General features: G+C 45.1%; 1 protein-coding gene across 4 annotated transcripts in view; it reads right to left on the reverse strand.

Moving 5' to 3' along the window:
• Window positions 1-441: 441 nt before the first annotated feature.
• The window catches only part of SIRPA (signal regulatory protein alpha), an 83886-nt gene continuing 69633 nt past the window's right edge, over window positions 442-14694 (reverse strand). For all 4 annotated transcript variants that reach the window (XM_036751550.1, XM_036751553.1, XM_036751552.1 and 1 more), the window contains exons 7-9: window positions 14195-14219; window positions 9371-9410; window positions 442-3466 (exon numbers count right to left, since the gene is read on the reverse strand). In XM_036751550.1, coding sequence (XP_036607445.1) covers window positions 3200-3466; window positions 9371-9410; window positions 14195-14219 — 332 coding nt within the window. In that variant the 3' untranslated portion in view covers window positions 442-3199. The remainder of the gene's footprint in view (window positions 3467-9370; window positions 9411-14194; window positions 14220-14694) is intronic.

The raw sequence follows: 14694 nt of genomic DNA on the forward strand, positions 1-14694 counted from the left end.
GCCTTTGACTGAACATCTATTCTCTGTGAGTCATTGCAGCTGAAGAAAATTCACTCAGCCTTCTGGTTGTGAGCTCCCCATCTCGCTGGTCGTCCAAAGACAGATACACTCTGTCCATCACTGGCTCCCTCCTTTTCAGCTTAGTAGGGACAACCCAGAGTCTGTGCTCCCCTTCGAGAACCCAGAATCAGGGCCATGATACAATGACAGGGCTTTGGCAGGGGATCATTTTGGGAGGATTAGAAAACATTGCAGGAAACTTTGAAAATGGCAGAATGGAAACTACTTGAGGACAGGGACTATTTCTTTTCTGTTCTGAACATGGTAGGCAATTAATAAATGCTCTTTCAGTGAGGATATGGGGCATTCAACCTGTTCTGTACATATCCCAAGGGACCACTTAGACCATAGCCATTAAGGATACAAACGAAGACAATAGACTTTTTTTCAACTTTTCAAATTATTATTTCCCGGAAATCTTTATTACAAAAATATTTTGCAAGCCAAAAAAGTTTAAGAAGCAAGTATATACAAATCGGGGCCTGGCTCCTTCCCGGTGTTCTTCAAAGAAACCTTGGACACTCCATTTCTTCTCATGTTTCTATTTCTTCCTCACCTGAGCACCATCATACTGTCTCTGCACAGATCTCTCTCAAAGCAGCTGAGCTAAAGCTAAAGCTCTCTATTTCCTTTGGCTTCTTTCCATCCTCGTCTCCCCCCAATACCACCCCTTACCCCGATAAAAGACACACACAAAAAATGATGGCACCAAGAGAACAAGAGGATTTGAGAATGTTTTCCTCAAATACGATGGTGTTTCCAGTGAAGGAAGCTGAGTGGGGATGAGGGAGGCAGTTTGCAAGCCAACGTTTTTGGGTTCCGGAAGGACCTACATGAGAAAAGGGAATGATTTCACCAGATGTTCCTGGCTGGTGGTTGTCGAGCCACCTAAAACAAACCCCACAGATGACACTGATTACGGCAACAATTATGGTCGTGCTGCATGTTTAATCAGATACTTCCTTCACTTCTTCACATGCCAAGCAGCATGAGTCTTGTGCTGGGAACCGCAATCTTGTCCCCCAAACAGCCATGTTAATGCCAGGAACATAAAATGTTCCAGAGAAAGGTCTCACTTGGGGCGAGGGGCAAGGTTCTCTCTAGGCCAATGTCTTATTTCTGACTCACCTAGCCAAGAATTCTGGATAGAGTCGTTGAACCCTGGGAGAGTGGGGATATTTGCATTTAGCTGGAAAAGATTGAACAGTTAATGTGTCAACACAGTCAAAACAGGTCATGCAACATCTGCCCTCCCTGGATTCCTGGCTCCACCATCCCCTCACCCCGTCAGCTTTCCATCTAGAAGATCTGTTTCACAGTCTGAATGACAGGATGGTAATTGGTGTCACTGCTGGAAAATCAGGAGAAGCCATTAGCCTATGCCACAGCTTTGGAGATGGGAGGACGAGGGAGGAGCTGAGACTGGCTTCACTGCCCTCCAGTAACTCTCTGCTTCTCTGTCTGGTCCAGCTTCACTCTGGCAGTTGCAAAGAGCAGAAACAGAAGGGGGTGTCCCGGAGAAGACAGGTTCCAGAGCTATGGTGCTGGCTCTTTAGCTGCTTCTGCGAGGAGAATAATTCACCTAAATGGTCCCCTGGACTCCAGAATCATAAAGTGCTTTATAGAGATTGGTAGCAAATCTTCTCATTTTCATTTTACAGGTGGAGAAACTGAGGCACCAGACTAAGTGACTCTTTTAGGGCCACTTAGTGAGCTAGTGTTGGAGCTGGGTGGGAGCTTGGTTTGGGCATTTTCAGGCAGCCTATCCACTAGCTCACACAACCAAGGATGCTGCCCCCCCAAATTGCTGGAGACATTGTCTCAGCAGCTCTGCTTATGGCAAAGGCTAAGGTTAGCAGAAGTATCGGCCACAGGGCACTTGCTCCATCCCACCAAAGTCATCATCGCCAATTTAATCACACTCAGAAAGCAAGGTGCCCCCAAGGAATAGCTGGACTGTGGCTATCTGCCCAGTAATCTTCTGGTAACTGTATAGAATTCTGTTTCTGCTTCAAGAAAACTCATCCTGAACAGCAAAGGATAAACCCTCCTACACCCTGTAAGACTCAACCATGTGCAACACAGGACTTCAACACATGACAAAGAGCCAATATAATGCTTAAAAGAAAAAAAAAACCACAGATCAAATTTTCTAACACCTTGGTTTCAAGATTGCACATTTCACATTTCTTAATAATTTACAGGAGTAAACAGCAGCGAGGCATTGCTGTGTTAGTGTGGGCTGGAAGCAAAATTCAGGTCTAGAAATGAGAGGCGTGTCTGTATGGAGTTACAGCTGGGACAACTGAGTTTGGGGGAGGGTTGTCCAGGGGAGAGTCAAGTTACACACGACCCTTAGTCAAAAGTGAGTTGTGTAAGTAGGTGTTCTGATTTAGTCTGAAGGTCCACCTCTCCTGACAGACACACCAAGTCTGTCCTGGAACACAAGCAGGAGAGCTGGGAAGCCTGACCATAACCCCTAGCCAAGTCTCACTGAACAGTTCACAAAGTTTTTTTTCCAGCCTCTCTGCAAAAAAGAATCTGGAGAATTTTCTCCTAGAGCAACGTGCAGTCACAGGTGGGTTGGGAGAAGAGAGGGTAGGCTTTTCCTTCGTGTTTTGCCCTGGAAGAACATAGTTAGGGGGACACTGGAGTCAGTGACTGTGTTACTGAAAAGCCATGAAGGTGATCTGTCTAAAGAGTGTGCCCCCATCCCAGCAGGGCAGGCTGGGCTGGGGCAGGGAGGGGAGCCTGTGCTCCCAGGCCATTGTGATGTCACCACAGGGGGGAGGGGCAGCAATCTCCCAGATTTCTGTTCCTTTACTCAACTTTAGTTTTGGAATGTCACCCTCTGCATTTGGAAATGTTTGAAACGTAGCTTGCCCCAAAGCCCTTGGTCCCTTGGTGGAAGTGCACACCAAGCTCATGAGTTAGTGTACAGTGGAGAGCAATGTGGGGCCATCCTCCCCCCTCATCAATGGGTCCCAAAGGACGCAGCTTTCGCGGTAAGCAGAGATTGGCGGGCACTTCCACCGCACTTCCTGGGGGGCTGTGCCGCCAACTTTGTAGCGCTCCAGCAAGAGCCTTCCTGATCTGCCACTGCCGCCGCCCCGTGAAACCAGCAACCCAGAAGCGGCGTTCACTTCCTCTGGACTTGGACACTGGCATATTCTGAATACGATTCTTCGGGTCTGGCTGCAGGCTTCTTGGATGATCGATTCAGGTGGACCATGTCCAGGTCTGCGTAGGTCAGGTTATCCTCTCGCTGAGGGGATGGGCCAGTCTGGATGCTGGCGTACTCAGTCTGGCTGTTGGTCTCCACAGCTCGAGGGGCGCTCTTTTTACCTCTAGGCAGGTTCAGATCTGCATAGGTGATGTCACTGTTGATATCATTTGCATCCTGGATCTAGACAACAGAGCAACAGAGAATTTGGTCAATGCACTTGGAAGCAAAAGAGATGTTGGTGACTGCCCAACCCAACCTCCTCATTTACTGAGAACGAATCTGAAGCCCAGAGAGGAGGTGAGCGGTTGAGCTCGGGCTTGAACTTCAATCTTTCGACTTAATGTTACTATACTTTGTCCTCTTGATAGGAAGCACTGAAGTCTGGGAAAACAGCTAGGGATCAGAAGTCAGCCAACAGTATCAGAGCAGAAGTACGTTTGTCAAACAACAGGCATTTAATGGGGCTGACTAGCTGATGTCTACTAGCGTTTCTAGCTTTATATCCTATGAATGTATCCAAATTAGGGTCTACAGCCCCTCCTTTTAAGCCCCTAGCGAAACGAGGGCTCCACTCTCTACAAACCCCTTTGTCTTCTGTAATATGCTTATCTAGGATTCCATCTTATTCCGAGATCTCTAGCACTTTGATTTTTCCCCATTGTGCCCAGGTGACTCAATCATTTATGGGAAACATATCCTAATAGCATTCTGATCCTGAAAGCAAACTGATATCTGGTAATAGGAATCCTTTGGGAATTGAACAGCTGAATGCGGTACAGGTAATGAATCTAGCTCACACTTATGCAAAATCTTGGCAACTGGTCCCATCACTTCCTGGCAAATAAAGGGAGAAGAAATGGAAGCAGTGTCAGATTTTATATTCTTGGGTTCAAAGTCACAGACAGCGACTACAGCCATGAAATTAAAAGACGCTTGCTCCTTGGAAGGAAACCTATGGCAAATCTGGACAGCATACTAAAAAGCAGAGACATCACCTTGCCGACAAAGATCCGTATAGTCAAAATTATGGTCTTTCTCGGAGCAATGTATGGCTGTGTGAGTTGGGCGATAAGGAGAGCTGAATGCTGCGCTTTCAAATTGTGGTGCTGGGGAAGACTTTTGAGAGTCGCTTGGACAGCAAAGAGATCAAATCAGTCAATACTTAAAAGAAATTAATTCAGGCTATTCACTGGAAGGTCAAATACTGAAGCTGAAGCTTAAATACTATGGCCACGTAATGAGAAGACGAGCCTCATTAGAAAAGACTCTGATGCTGGGAAAGATGAAAGGCAAAAAGATGTGGGAACAGCAGAGAAGGAGATGGACAGAAAGTGTCATGGAAACTAGACTCATAGAGATAGTGGAGGATAGAAGGCCTGGCATGCTACAGTCCAGCGGGTCACGAAGAGTCGGACACGACCGAACAACAAAGAGCTGGAAGGGACTGTAGAACACAGACTGTCAAAGCTGCGGGAAGTCACAGAATCTAAGAATCTTAAAACCGAAAAGGAATCTCAGAGAAGCAGCTAAGGCATGGGATGGCGGATAGAGAGCTGGATCTGTGTTGAAATACTGCCAGTCACTAAAGCGGGCAGATCACTTAACCTCTCAACCTCATTGTCCTCATCTGTAGAATAGGTCTAATCATAGTACTTACCTCACAGTGCTGTGAGGCTTTGCAAACCTGGAAGTGCTAATAATGCTTACTATTAGCTATTATTGGTAGCATTATTTAACAACAATCTAGTCCAATTCACCCAAAGTAATTCCTATGAACATATCCAACATGTGGTCATCCAATCTATGCCTGAAGACTTCCAGTGAGGGAAGACCCATCCCCTCCCGAGGCAGCCCATGCCATTTCTGGACCACTCTCATTATTAGATATTTTTCTTGACATCTAGCCTAGATTCGCCACCTTGCAACCTCTACCCATGCTTCTGCTCTCTTTAAGGTAAAATAGAACCAGTCTAATCTCTGCTCCAAATAAAAAACCTTGGAATACCTGAAGACCCTGCCCAAGAGTTTTGTCTTCTTTAAACAGGACGTTCCCAATGGAACTTCATGACATAGACTCAAGGCCCTCTACTATCTTGGCTGCCTCTTCTGGACATTCTTCAGATTATCCTGTGTATCCAGATTGTACTGTGGTGCCCAGGAATGAACACACACACTTTAGATGTGGAATGACCAGGGCTGAATGCAGAGGGATGATCCCCTCTGCCCCTCTCTCTATAGCCCATGATGGCTTTAGCTTTTGGGGCTGCCACTTTATTCTGCTGATTCCTATGCAGCTTTCAGTCCACTAGAAACCCCAGATCTTTTTCAGATGAGCTACTAATTAGCCATGCCTCTTCCATCAAATATTTGTGAAACTGTTCTTTGACTCCAAGTCTAAGTCTTGACACTTATCCCTCTTGGATTTCATCTGATTACATTTTACTCCTAATGCTCTAGCTTGTTAAGATCTTTTGAGATTCTGACTTTGTCATCCAGTGCTGTGGTGTCCCTTAAGATCCCTGCAGGCCACAGTATTGACTTAGAAAACTACATATTAAAATTGTTTTTGTTTAGTTGTGCCTGACTCTTCCTGACCCCATTTAGGGTATTCTTGGCAAAGACACATTACCTTCTCAGGCTCATTTTACAGATGAGGAAACTAAGGCAAACAGGGATAAGTGACTTGCCCAGGTCACACAGCTAGTAAGTGTCTGAGGTCAGTCAGATTTGAACTCAGGAAGATGGGGAAGATGACCCCAGACCTGGCACAGCACCACCTAGCTGCCCCAAATTAAAAATGATCTGTGTTCAATAGTATTTTAATTTTGTCAAGTATTTCCCAATTACATTTCAATCTGGTTCAGGCTCCACTCAAGAGGATTATGGGCTTCATGCCACATGTTTGAGATTTCTGGTCTAATCCACCACCCACCATGTTTTCTATAAGAACAGTACATGATATTTTATCAAATGCTTTGCTAAAACCCAGGTAAACCACATATACAGCATTCCTCTGATCTACTAGCTTAGCAACAGTGTCAAAAAAGGGAATGAGGTTAGTCTGGCATGACTGGTCCATGAGCCATGCTGGTTCTTTGTAATGACTGCTTCCTTTGCTAATGTTCACTGACCATTTATCTAATGATTCATTAGAGAAAGTGAAGTCAAAATTCACTGGTCTACAGGTCACAGACTCTATTATCGTTCCCTTTTTTTTTTTTAAATTGGGACATTAGCCCTTCTCTAGTCCTGCAGGACTTCTCCTATTTTCTACCTTCTTTCAAAGGTCACCAACAGCGATTCAGTGATTGCGCCTGTCAGTTCTCTTCGTGGCCAAAGACGTGGTTCAGTGAATTCATCAGGGGCAGCTGGGGTGGGGGTGGGGGGCGAGAGGAGGAAAGGGAAGCTCTTTTACTATCTCTTCACTTATCTTGGACGTGAATTTCCTGTTAGCCATTTTTATTCTGTCATTTGGGCATTCTCCATTTTAGCGAAAACAGGAAGGAGAAGAACTGAACAGCTCGCTCTGCCTGCTTTCTATCACTGCCCCATCTGCTCCATGCAATAGTCTTACCCCTTCTTTGATCTTCTGTTTTCCCCCCAAAATAGATGAAAACTCCCTCTTTTGTTGACTTTTGCTTCTTTGCTAGACTCCGCTCCTTCTGAGCTTTGGCACCTCTGATACTATTTTTCTAGGACTGTACCATGGCAACCTCTGCCATCTCGTGTTCCTTCCACTTTCTATACATATCTTTAGCAATAATTGTTTTTAACATTCATTTTTTAAAAATTCTGAATTCCAAATTCTTTCCCTCCAGCCCCTCCCCAACTCATTGAGAAAGCAAGCAACATGAGATATCGATTATACGTGAAGTCGTGCAAAACATACTTCCACATTAGCCATATACATATCTTTTTGAAAAATCCAAGTTGGCTGGTGACTTCCTTGTGCTGTGTGACCTGGGCAAGTCACTTATCCCTGTTTGCCTTAGTTTCCTCTTCTGTAAAATGAGCTAGAGAAGGAAATGTGTCTTTGCCAAGAAAACCCTAAATGGGGTCAGGAAGAGTCAGGCACAACTAAACAAAAACAATTTTGATATGTAATTTTCTAAGTCAATACTGTGGCCTGCAGGGATCTTAAGGGGCCCCTGTTTCTATTTGAGTTTGACACCATTGCAATGGACGACAAAGTCAGAATCTCCAAAGATCTTAAGCTAGAGCATTAGGAGTAAAATGTAATCAGATGTCTTCCCATCCCTCCTGGGCTGGCTTCTCTTGTAGAATTTTAGCCCATGAGATACTACCCCCCATTACTCCTCTGAATGCTGCTTTCTCAAAATCTAGGCTGCACATCAGCATCTCAGCAGTCACCCTGTCCTACCCAGTCATTTTACCAAGGAGGAAACTGAAGACCAAGGAAGAGAAATTTTTCATCCTAGGAAACATGGCGAGTTAGCAGCATGGCCAGGACTCTAAGCTGGGTCTCATTATTAGTGGACATGTTCTTTCTACAGGCCTTCTAATAAAAAGATAATGAGTCTGGAAGAGAGACTCCTTTCCAGCACTTAGCAATCGCCCTTGCTAAAGGTGATCCAATGCCACGACTGGTGAGTCACAACCTCTGGCTATCGTCTGTGCTGTTTTTGATCAACGGACAGAACACCATGTTCCAGGAATTCCAGGTCTGTGCTGGCACCAGCACCAAATTCACTTCCAAAGATTAAATCTAAAATATAGGTGAGGATGGACAATGTCAAGCATGACCAGGGCTCTTGCACTGTAAGCTCAGGGGAGGGCCTAAGGATCCACGAGTGCCAGAGTTGTGATAATCTTAGTAAGTATGACCTTGGTTAAATAGTGTCTGTGGTGGTGGGGGTGGGGGCAGACAACGGTAATCCATGAGAGCAAAACCAAGCAGCTGGGGAGAGATTTCTGAAGGAACTGGGCCCTAGACAGGGTACTTATACATAACCTCAGCACCAAAGAAACAAAAAACTCTAGAAATAGCTTGGTTGAATTATTATCAAGTAGAGGAAGGCAGGGTTTCACAGTGGAAAGGAGGTGGGAGTCAGGAGCCTTGTGTTCAAACAGCCAGAGCTTGCACCATTATTAGCTGGGTGAGCCCAGGAAATTAATGTGACCTTTCTGGGTGGGTTTTAATTTCCAAAAATATAAAACAGGCACCATAACCCTCACTACCTACCTCACAGTATGGGTCTAAGGAATAGGAGGCAGCTAGGAGCCTGGTACAGGTGGTACAGTAGATGATGGAGCACTGATCCTGGAGCCAGGAAGACCTGAGTTCACATCATGCCTCAGACACTTATTAATTGCATGACTTTGGCCAAGTCCATTAACTCTGTTTGCCTCAGTTTTGAAATGGCGATAATAATAGACCCTTCTCATCAGCTTATTGTGACAATTAAATGAGATGGCACATAGTAAGAGCTATAAAATATGAATTATTGTTACTTTAAGCCTTAAAGTGATAAGAAATGTCAATTATTACTTCCTGTCTGCCCAGAGAGTCAAATAGAGAGTCTGAAGTAGGGTGCCATTTACTGAATTGAATCTGGATCCCAAAGCAATTACAAGCACAATGTGTGACCCAGATTCCTTTCTCTGTCATCGTAAGCCATCAAGGATATGGATGACTGGAAAAGAAGGAGGGTCAGCGGTGTGCCAAGACTGATGGGTAAAAGACTGGCAGTAGCCGTGCACTACCCTGGCTTACATGAAATATTAAAAAGCTGTAGAAAGACCTCTGCTGGGAGAATCCTCTTGGGAAGATTTCTAGGAGGACAGGGACAAGAATGGTACAAAATGAGGAGGTGTGGCTGGACCTCTGCCTAAGAAGTCTGTCATTCAAGGACAGATCGGTCTGAGTGGGCAGACTTCCCAAAGGCTAAGATATAGAAACAGCAGCCCTCTTCTCTTGGCATTTACACCACCCAGTAACTATTTTCCCTCTGCCCCCAAACCTCCACTAATTCCATTCAGCATTCATTTTTAGCCCATTCCTTTTACAAAAATCTCTGTTGCTGAGTCCTTCAAGAAGAGAGCCTCGGGAAGCACCGTACGTACCTGGCTTAGGTCTCTGGCATTTTTTTCCGGCTCATGTAATCTAGAAGAGAAGGCCAAGAAGGAATACATCAGATAAATCAGCAAAACTGCTTCATTTTGTAGTTCGAGACCAGTGACACAGCTCACTTTAATGGATGCTATTCAAGGACAGTGACCCCCATGGGTCTGAACTAAGATATCACCGTGCTCTTGGTTCCCAAGCAATGCAGTATCATGGAAAGAGCTGATGAGGAGTCCCACTTACTAGCTGGGTGATTGGGATGAATCCCCTCACCCCATTAAGCCTCAACTCCCTGACTCTGTAAAGTGGGGATAATAGCACTTGTACCGCCTAGCTCACAGAGCTACTGGGAGAAAATCACTTTGTAAACATTAAGGTAATATAGAAATGTGAGCAATGATCATCCTCAAATTTTTCCCTGAGTAGCACCTTGTAGTAGAAAGAGCCTTTGTCTTGGAATAGAGATGAATTAAAATCTCAGCCTCGGCTTATTAGCTATGTGAATCTCAGCAAGCCATTTTACTTCCCGAAGCCTCAGCTTCCGCCTCTGTAAAATGGGGATTTTACAGTTGTGCTATCTAGGTTAGGACAGCACTGTAGAAACTGGCAAATACTTTAGAAACAGGCACTGTTATTATTCTGCCTGGGTGCGATTGATCTTCAAGCATGAAACTCGAGGTCCAGGGGACAACAGACTGGATATTATCAATGTTGAGCAACAGGGTCTGTCCACAAAAGTTAATCTTGGCTGTGACAGAGCATCAAGCCCAGGTAGCAATCACTGAGCATGACAAATCCCATGTTTCCACAGAAACACTTCCCCTCCCCGGGGGTGAGTACACCTGACTGGAGGATCCCGAATCACAGTGCCCAATTAAATTATTGTTATTCTGACAAAGCCGAGGCTCAGAAAAATTAGGTGACCTTCCTAAGCTTACAGAGCTGGCAGCCAAAGACCTGCATCTCAAACCTACAGCTTGTGATTCCAAGGCCAGTGATTCTTCTATGACACCATACCACCTCTCCTGGGTAAGGCAGGAGACTCATCATTTGTCTTTCTACTTGCAGCTATGTGTGTGTTCCTGGTTCTTCTTTTCTGCTAGACTTTGGTCTCCTTTAAGGCAAGGACCATGACTTATTCATCTTGGCATCTCCCAGCATCTCTAGAGCAAAGCCTTAGGCACAGTAGACATTTAATAAATGTTTGTTGAATGAATGTTTATGTTCCCGGGCCCTGACAGATTATAGACAGTATGCTCTGCCTGTATATAGAGGCACTGTGGCTTAGTGAATGAAGTATTAGACTTGGTGTTGGTAAGATCTGGGTTCAAATCTTGCCTTAGATACTGTGTGACCCTGGGCAAGTCACCTAATTTCTCTGTGCCTCAGTTTCCTCATCTGTAAAATGGGGATGGGAGGGAGGTGGGGTTTGAACTTAATGGCCTCTAAAGTCTGTTTTTGCTCTAAATCTCTGATCCTATGGTTCTCTGTCCTGTAAAGCAGGGGTACTCTTCTTTTTTTTTTTAGGTATCGGGGACTCTTCTGGCAATCTGGTGAAACCTATAGGCTCTTTCTCAGAATAGTAACTTTTAATACATAAATACACAGGATTACAAATGAAACCAATTCTATTGAAATAAAGAAATAAATTTTTTCCCCATCTAAGTTCATGGACTCTTAAGGTATGTAGAGCCCAGGTTAACCATCCTGCTTATAGAGCGAGACATCCTATTTCAGTTATAACCTGGAGAAATGCTCTGAGTCCGAAGGGGGAGCCTCACAGCTTGGCTGCTGAGTTATCTTGCTTTGGGCTTAAACACTGATAGACTCTGAAAGCTGATGAACTAGGAGCCTCAAGAGAGAGTTGGTCACTTAATGGGAGGCAAATATTAAGCTCTACTCCGAGTAGTTCTGGACTCGGCCACAGCTCTTGGGGAGGTTTGGTTAGAAACCTACGGAAAGGTATGAAACACAAACGACAGCATCGGGACCACTGTGCCTTTCTGTGGGGAGGAAAAATAAGGTCAGTCAACAAACGTCGCTAAGCTTTTGGGGCAGGATGCTGTGCTAGGTCTTGCCCATCTGACGACACACAATCCCCATCCTTTAGGAGCTCACCGTGGAATAGGGGAATGAGACACATAAGGCATGTATGTGCAAGCAAAACTAACTGCAAGGTCATCTGCCCTGCAGCCAGGCCCCGATCAGTGCGAACAATGCAGCCTGTGAAGTGCCGCCTGTATTTAAATGTGTACTATTCTAACTTATAATTGTATAACATAAGGTAATTGGTTTCATCCCAATGGAAATAGGCAGCGCAGATTCAAATAATTCAAACGCTTCAAGGGAGTCGTCATTTACACTAATTGGGACCTAGCTGTAAATGCTTTAGATTCAGAAAGTCGGCGAGGGCTGTGGGAGTCATTAAAGAGAATGCCACGAGCCGGGCAATCAGGGAAGGCTTCCCGAAGGAAGTGGCGGACTTTGAAAGACAGGAGATCTCCATGGGGGGAGAGGACATTCCCGAGGAGCGAGGAACGCACAGACAATAATACTGTGGAAGCACGTTTAGGGGGACATTATAGGGACCAAGGTGACCATGGGGAATAACGAGAGATAAGGTTAGAAAGGTAATAACATCATTACAGAACTAGAAGGGATCTCTGAACCATCTAGTCCAACCCTATCATATAACAGATGGGAAAACTGAGGCCCAGACAGGTTAAATCTCTTACCCAAATTCAGCTGCTCAGGCAGTAGTAGCCGAGGCAGAATTTGAACTCAGGTGCTATTTTCATGGCTAATGCTCGTCCCACTATACCAAGCTAAGCTGAATGTGATGGGCCATTACATGACAAGCTAAGCGGGCCAGGCTGTGTTTGTAGGCAGTGGGGAGTCATGGAAGGTTCTTGAGCACCTGATAAAAGAGACCTGATAAAAGTAGTGATTTAGGCAGATGGAGTTGGTGGTATGTATAAGATGGATTTGAGGAAGTGGAGAACAGAGGCAGGGTAGGTAATCAGAAGGCAAGTGGATACAGGGCTAGGTCTGAGTTCGAATCCAGCCTCAGACACAACCCTGACTAGCTGAGTGACTCTGGGCAAGTTACTTAATTTCTCTCGATTATATTCTCATCTGTAAATTGGGCAAAGATAACACCTACCTCCCAGGGTGGTTGTGAGGATCGAATGAGCTAACACATGCACAATGCTTTGCAAACCTTAAAGTGCTAAATAAATGTTAGCCATTATTAGCATCTTATTATATAATAATGTCTAACATTTATTAAGCGCCTGGTACAGGGCAGGCTCTGTGCTAAGCACTTTATAATTATCAGCTCATTTTGATGATCCTCACGAAAAAACTGGGAGATAGGGGCTACTATTATCCCCGTTTTACAGATGGGGATACTGAGGCAAACACGGGCTAAGTGACTTGCCCAGAGACACACAGCTAGTAAATGTCAGAGGCAGAATTTGAATTCAAATCTTCTTGACTCTAGGCCTGGGGCTCTATTTTACTGTGCCATTTAGCTGCCCTGCTGGGGACATTTAATCATATATTGTAGTAATTTTACATTAAATATAAATTCTTCTATTTGGCATTTAAAGCCTTTCACAGTTTGGCTTCTCCTACCTTTTCCAGTCTTATTATACCTTCCCCTCACTCCCACACCCCACACATATTCAGTGATGTAGGGACACTGGTCTCCTTGCCATTCCTAAATGAGACACTCCATATCTCTTGACTCTGGAAATTTTCTCTGGCTCTCGCTCAGGCCTGGAACCTCTCCATTCTCTTTTCTACCTCCTGGTCCCCCGGCTTCCTTCAAGTCCCACCTAAAATCCCACCTTCCATAGGAAGCCTTTCCTGATCCCTCATATTTCTACTTCTTTCCCTCCATTGACAATTTCCAGTTTATCCTGTAAATAGCTCATTTGTACCTAGTTGTGTGCACGTGGTCTTCTCCCCTGTTAGACTGCAGGCCCCTCAGGGGCAGGTGCTGTTCTTCCCTTTCTTTGCACGCTCGGTGCTTGGCACACAGTAAATGCTTAATAAATGTTTACTGCCTGATAGATTATAGGCCTGAATTACTGAGATGCCTCTAGGAACAGGGCATTTTAGCGACACTGAAGTTCACCCTCTTTAAAACATCTGGCATGAGGTATTTGTGAGGAGACGGTTCTCCATTTTGTTGATTTGGTCAACACTATTCATCCTCATGGTGGCCAACCCTCTGGCAGTAAGCCTCTCTGGACTTAGGCCGGCCTTTGGCCAGCAGACTGCGCGTCCCCATACTGGGCACCTCTCCAGTTTAGTAGGACCTGCCTGGCACCCAGTAAGTGCTTAATAAATGTTTGTTGACTGACTGACTCCCTGCCTGGCACAGCCTTCCAGGACCCTGAGTCACGTCCCTGCTCTGATGAGGCATTAGAGGAGGAAGTCAGTGAAGGTTACCAAGGCAGAGTGATTTCATAACAAAACACAAAGAGCGCAGAGTGGGGATGTAGTGAGTACATGTGCCCTCGGATTGCCAAATACTTTTCTTTTTTTGTTTCCCCATCTGTTATTTCATCAGTAAAGGGTCCTCCCAGTGAGGAACATAATACAAATGCAGACCAGCATCTTCCAGTCCTGGAGAGCTGCTGAGGGGTACTGAGAGGCTAAGGGAATTGTCACAGAGCTAGAAGAGTCAGAAGCAAGACTCGAACCCAGGTCTTCCTGTCTCCTCTATTTACTTCACCACAGCGACTCACCTTCATTTATTTAAAGAAAACAAAAGCAAACCCGATTCCCCCTTCCCATCTCTACCCTGCACTTACCTTGTAGAAGAAGTCGAACCTTTTGCTGAAAGAAAGAGAAAGAAAAAGCCATTCATTTACTATTCTTTAAAAGGTTCCATTCTTCCGACCTTCATGCAGGAGGTAGGCAAAGCCTCTCCGTGCTTTCTAGGGAAACTTAGAAAAAAAGAACCCTATTTCTTTAGAGCCATATAGAGTTATTTTCTGGGAGTGAGGATGGCAAGGGAGGAAAAGGAAACTGGTATAAATAATGTGGAACATGTCTGCTGCCCTATGGGATGGAGGAAGGAGCAAAGGGGACCTGGGTTGAGAGCCCCGGCCTGCTGCTTTGCTGCCCACACAACCTTAGGGACATCACTTAGCCCCTCTAAGGCTCAGCTTCCTCACTGGTGAAATGAGGGAGATGGACTTGGATGATGTCCAGAGTCTCTTCCAGTTCAAAATCCATGAAATTATGAAATCTTGAGGTTTCAGGAGACTTCCTAGGTTGACTTTGGAATCAAAGAACAGGAGCTAAGCCA

Source organism: Trichosurus vulpecula, chromosome 3 (assembly GCF_011100635.1).
Source record: "Trichosurus vulpecula isolate mTriVul1 chromosome 3, mTriVul1.pri, whole genome shotgun sequence".
Classification (NCBI taxonomy): domain Eukaryota; kingdom Metazoa; phylum Chordata; class Mammalia; order Diprotodontia; family Phalangeridae; genus Trichosurus; species Trichosurus vulpecula.